Below are 6,000 nucleotides of genomic sequence, written 5' to 3' on the forward strand. Positions count from 1 at the left end.
TTTTTGTTGTAACTGACAGAAGCAATTCTGGGACAAATATCAAGCACAACACCCACCAATCTAACAGTAGAACAGACTTGGTGACCAGAGAGTCCGGCTAATTTAAAGGAGGACAAAAGAATGTAACTGAAGTCAGAGCCACAATTCTACCTGCAGAAGACAGGTGAGATTCAAGGCAACATGGTAAGCACAGATAACAAGCACAGCCAAAAAACCCCTCTAGTCAGAAGGTTCTCTGTCTTGGTTTGAGTTATATCACTAGTTTGAAGGAAAGTGCACCACTGCAGCTGCTTGAGGCTGAACTTCATGCAAGGCGCTTGTTCGTGGATCTAAAGAGAACCAAGAAGAGAGGCTAAGGCATTTTTGCTATAGTCAGCTACTACAAGGGTATTTTGTATCCCTCATTCTAGCACCAATTGTGATTGTATACCCAGGCCCAATCTGAAAACAGAACAATTACCATATTCATAAATCAGGAACAGCATCTAAAGTTGCTGGAAGGTTATATAGCTTATATTGTAAGGAGCAGACAAGATCATAATCATATACACTGATAGCATGACTTCTTACTTGAAATTAAACTGATAATTTGTTAGGAAAGCCACAGACCTCAGAAAACAAAGAAGTTGCATTTGGCAGTGGTTAACCAAATGGTAGTTTTGCAGAGAGCAAAGCTGCCTCCTTATTGCTTCCTGGAGTGGCTGCTGCAAGGGGGGGGCAAAAAAGATTAAGGCATTTAGAACCATTCTGATAAAATTATATTTGAAAAGCCAAAGGAAAATCGAGACAGTGTTGGCTTGATCCCATAGTTCAGAAAGGATTATGTAGCATCAGTTCAACTCAGTACCATAAGATGCAATGATCAAAAATTGACATGGGAAGTGTACAACGAATGACTGGAATTTCTTGTTATCAGTTTGCAATTCTACTGGCTTAAGAGCAGTAGAGTAATGACTAGGTTTTGATAAGCTTACTTCATATATTATGACATTAGGTGAATCGAGCTCAATGAAGAAAAATAAGATCTCCGATAAAGGGGGCAGGGGCTCTCATCCTTACTGCCAGTAAACTCAAAAAGCACCAAATTGAGCATATTTTCATCTAAAAAGAAAACAGTTGTTTGTTCACCAGAATAGCCAAGAACTTAATTCTTCCTTCTCTCTTCACACAGTCAAATCCTGAATCATGTAAATACAGTAAACTTTGATGTTATAACAGCCCAGTATTCCTACAAATATTCTGTTGAGTATCCCCTACCTAAACGCTTAGGATGTTTAAACAGCAGTAGGCTTATTTACCTCTTCACATGTATCAAGACAAAAGCCATTTGGAACTCGAGTTACGAAATGGTGCTTGCTTCTTTATAATAGAACATAACACTCAGGACATTTTTCGGGGGTTAACTGTCTTAAGGTACATCCACCTTTATGATGCTTTGGTTCATGTCATGGAGTGGTATTGGGGCATACAAACTAGTTTTCATTCAGAAAAAAACAAGTCAGAAGAAACACTCCAGGAGCACACAGTCAACTCCAGTCATTTGGGTACCTAGTTTCATGGATCTAGACTAGAGTTAGCACAAACTAAAATCCCCAAAATGCATACAGTAGTGTTGTCAGGTCAACAGCACCAGCTCCTTCACCCTAGAGTACAGCTGGCAGTTCTGCTTCCAACAGGCTGCAGGGGCCATACAACAGGCATCCCCAACTGGTCCTGAACACAGCTACACTGACTCAAACACTGATGTGCTGCTGTCACTCAGATACACAACTTAGTGAAGCTTCCTTAGATAGGTCCCCCACATTTCCAAGATCTGACACTAATCAAGAACAACACTTGGGTATAATTTTCAGCAGTAAGAATAAACAGAAATCAATGCACCCTGAGGATGCTTTGCTTTCTATATTCAGTCATTTCATAACAAATAAAAATAGAAGAACATTCACTGAAGAGCTAATACAGTTAGCAACTTCACACACAATAAGACCACCTCAAATGCCTCAACTTAAGAAAGTTTGGACTGTTCCAAGCAGTTTAATATTGCAAAAGAATTGAAGTTGGCCCTTACATGAGAAGCAAAAGAATCTTCTGTAAAAAGACATTGGAAAGCACACAACATCAGTGTTTATACATATCCCAAGCCTGGAGTACAAATTTATACTGGAAGTCATATCCCATTTTATACATCCATATATGACAAGTTGAAGAATACATCAGAAGACAAGTATAACCTATGTATCACTAGCTTTGTGAGAAAAATAAAGTTACAAGATAAAATTGTATTGATTCTCAGCACTGAACCAGGATTATGGGAGGGAGCTACACTACAACTTCAAAATTTATTTTTAGTGAAACAGAACCTTCTGCTGATGCTTCAGGTGTACTAAGAACACAAAAAGCCCCACCTTAAGCAAAGTTATTTTTCTGTATTTTACAAATTTTTACAGTTATCTAAACAAATACTTTGCACATGGCCTGTTAAGCAAGAGTAAGTTGCTTTTCTACTATAGGTCATATCATGAGGTGAGAGTATATGTGGACAGTTACGCATTCACCCAATAACTGCCTATATCAGAACGCAAGTATTTGTAAACATCACTTCTTTCACAAGATCATACAGTAAGTTAGTTCTAGAGAAAATCAAGGCTATCAGAGTTCTTCAGAAAAAAAATTAGAATACTAACAGGGATGAGGAACTTCTTGATTTCTTCCAGTGCATGTCCCATCCTGGCATATGCTTCTGCTGGTGGAGCAAATACTTCAATTAAAACATGCAGGTCATCATTTAGGTGGAAGTACTTTGCCTCTCCACTTTTTCTCAACTCTTCCTCCTAGAAGATAAGAAAGAAGTTGGGGGGTTTCCACCTTTTTTTTTCAACATACTACAATGCAAGTGTTCAGGTTGCTTCAGAGGCATTGCACATACTGTTTACTTCAGTTCAGATGTCAACAACTAAAAAGTATGACTACATTTTTTTTATACACTTCAAACAAATCATGTTCCTATAAATATCAGAACAGTATCAGTTTGCTTATCAACACTAAGTGACTAGGAACACACCGAATAGGACCCATCAGCTTCTGCTCACATACAGAAACTGTAGCACAAGGGAGAATGTTCCCAGGAGTTTTGCCAAGTGCACCAGTTTCACATAGAAGATGCTGAGAAATGTAAGTGAACTTGAAGCCTCTTTTCTCAAAAGTAAAGTCTTCAGGAACAGGTTTCATTAATATTCTACAAGAACAAGATTCTTTTACCGATATTACTACAATCTCTTCATATTATTGCACAGCTCAGACTTATTTTAGTCCCCACTAAGATTTGTAGGCCATGAGTACATCCGTCACAGAACTGTGCTACTTGAAACTAACAGTTCAGCATATGAGACAAGGGAGGACATTAGAGGAAAAAAGTTCCCTAGCTATTTCAGAACAGAGTTTCTTTATATTATTCTGCTTTACCCAACCCCCTTCAATATGACTGAAAAACCAAGGTTTCAATGTAGTGGAAGAGAGCTAGGATTTCTCAAATACTTGCAATCACATGCAAAATGGTCACAGACCTAAAGGACATTTGTTAACCTCAGATAGGCTTCCCGCCTCCCCATGTGTGTTTGACTGGTGCATTCCAAGAGACTAAGGTACCATTAAAAATAATTTCATTGTATTACCAGGTAGAATTGCTAAGAATTTTATATAATGTTATCTGAAACTCAAAGTCCTAAGAATTCTCCCCCGCTGCTTATTGTATATAGCAAGCGCCAGGTAAGTACTTCATCCTTTAGATTACTAAAATTACATAGTTTCAATGACAGTTGAAATCTCCCCCCACGCGCACCCCTTAATTATGGGTTGAGGCTTATAAATAACAATCCTTTTCTGCTTCTCATAAATAACATTGTCAGACTTAGTGTCTGACTATGGGGATGCTAAACATCCACAGAATCTAGTTAACTGTTAGAGCATCCACAGCAAGAATATAAGAGGCCAGAGTCAGCAGGATTAGACTTTGTCAGCAAAAGCATTATCTTGTCAATACAAATTACAGATCTTGGACATAGGAAGTAAACTAACATAAACATTACAGTTCAAATATTTAGTTTTAATAGGAACTGTTTCTCACTTACACTTAAGCACAGTTATTCAAGAGATATGAACCACCATCTAGCACTTGAAGCTAGATGTTTTCAGCAGTGGAGTTCCCCATAGACTCTTTTTTAGTATACACATGCTATCAAGCACCCCATCCCTTTTTTTTAAAGGGAAAAAAACCCTATCACTGTTAGTTGTGCAGAGAATTAAGAAAATTCATTTCTGTGGTTATCAATCAGCTTGCCTGATAATAGCAACAAGCAATAGAAATGTCACAATTTCATGTGCAGTGCCTAGTGAAAAAGGATTCCTATCAGCAGTTTTAACAACATACAAGATAGTGCAGGTTGTTCTGAAGTCACTCATACGCAAGCTTTTACTTTATCCTTTCTCGTCTCAATAGCAAAACTCAGTTTGACTTTTTTTCCAATTCTGTAATACAACTTGGCAACACACTTCTCCACAGCTCTTAACAGCACACGATAGAGAAAGAGCTCATCCACTGTGGCCCACATCTCCCAACGTTGGGCACACATTAAGAATTTCAGGCTTTATTCCCCATGATTACCAACACAAAAGCCATAGCTTGCTCCCATCCCAGTATTCTTCAGAGTATTTTCAGCTGCCACAAAAACCCTCTGCCTTCCATTACTTGGCAGTACATACATTGGCTAGGCTTGCCTGGTCCATTTGAGTCCTGTGTGCCTGGTCAAAACAGAGGACTTAGTTTTCTCCTTGACTGCAATAGAGATTTGAGAGCTACTGAAAGGATGAAAGTGAAACAGATACAGAATAAGGGAGATAAAAGATAGCAAGATGAGCATTTCCTTTAGATTTTTTTGGGGGGGGTTAAATCTGCCCTTTAAATCTCCATCTTCTCACACAAAATCCATTCACCAAATGGTTCATGGTTTGGACAAGCTAATCTTCTAGTTTCAGTACAGACACATCCCCGCAGTCCTGCACTCTGGTGGTCTTAGGAGAAAGCTCACCATTTGCTTTGTACCTTGTGCTCTTCTATTTCATCCCTTCGTGGTCCAGATCAAAACAGAGTACCAGCACAGCTTATGGTGCACAGCAGAAGAAGGCATCTGGCTATACACCTCCTGGAGACAGTTAATATATTTTGCCCTGTATTCTGTTGCACCTATAGACCCTGTTGCTTTCCATACTATTTGTTAAGCTATCAAGAACCAGATACCAGCCCTAGAACTATTGCTTTAAATCAGTAGTTGAGTAGCAGTATTTATCAAAATAGATGCTCACAGTACTGTCCATTTTAATCTTGACTAGATCACCTTTGATTTAGGTTTTAAGGGTTTTTTTAGGTACTACCAATACCTCTTTTTAATGTTACCTTAAATGAAATTTGGCTTCTGTCAGATTTAAAATACCATTCAGAATACTGAAGTTGAAAGGTCTGCACCAGTCTATTGATAATACAGGAGTATTATCAATATTGGGGTGGAAGGCTTTCTTTAACTATTATTTCTTCAGATATGCAGCAATCTTGTCATGCAATAAAGAAATTCTGAAAGGGGTCCTTTTACTTCTTCACTCTCCCATAGACACATGAAAGCCTGAACAGTCTAGCAGAAGGTAAGTCTGCACTGAACAATGACTCATGAAGATTCAGGGATGAAGTGACAGCACAGCTTGAAAAAACATGTAAATGGAAGAGGAGAATTACCGAATGTAGATACTGCATATCACAAGTAGATGCACGAAATGGTTCTCCAGATGTTGACAAAAAGAAATGGAAATAGAAACCCTAGACTGATTCTAGAATTCAAGTTTTCAGTGAATAGAGAAAAATGATACAGTGAAACACTTTCCTGAATATGCTCTTTAAACCTACATCTCTTATTATTTAAATGAATTTAAAGTGAGACAGATTTCTGTGTTTCC

The 6,000-nt window shown here is 38.2% G+C and overlaps 1 protein-coding gene across 1 annotated transcript in view; it reads right to left on the bottom strand.

The window, feature by feature from the left end:
- The window catches only part of KHDRBS3 (KH RNA binding domain containing, signal transduction associated 3), a gene marked incomplete at its 5' end in the record, with an annotated part of 63,034 nt that overhangs the window by 44,276 nt on the left and 12,758 nt on the right, over nucleotides 1-6,000 (bottom strand). Inside the window, one exon of the mRNA XM_035897498.1 lies at nucleotides 2,685-2,831. Coding sequence (XP_035753391.1) covers nucleotides 2,685-2,831 — 147 coding nt within the window. The remainder of the gene's footprint in view (nucleotides 1-2,684; nucleotides 2,832-6,000) is intronic.

Source organism: Egretta garzetta, unplaced genomic scaffold, assembly GCF_000687185.1.
Source record: "Egretta garzetta isolate BGI_Z169 unplaced genomic scaffold, ASM68718v1 scaffold167, whole genome shotgun sequence".
NCBI classification, from domain to species: domain Eukaryota; kingdom Metazoa; phylum Chordata; class Aves; order Pelecaniformes; family Ardeidae; genus Egretta; species Egretta garzetta.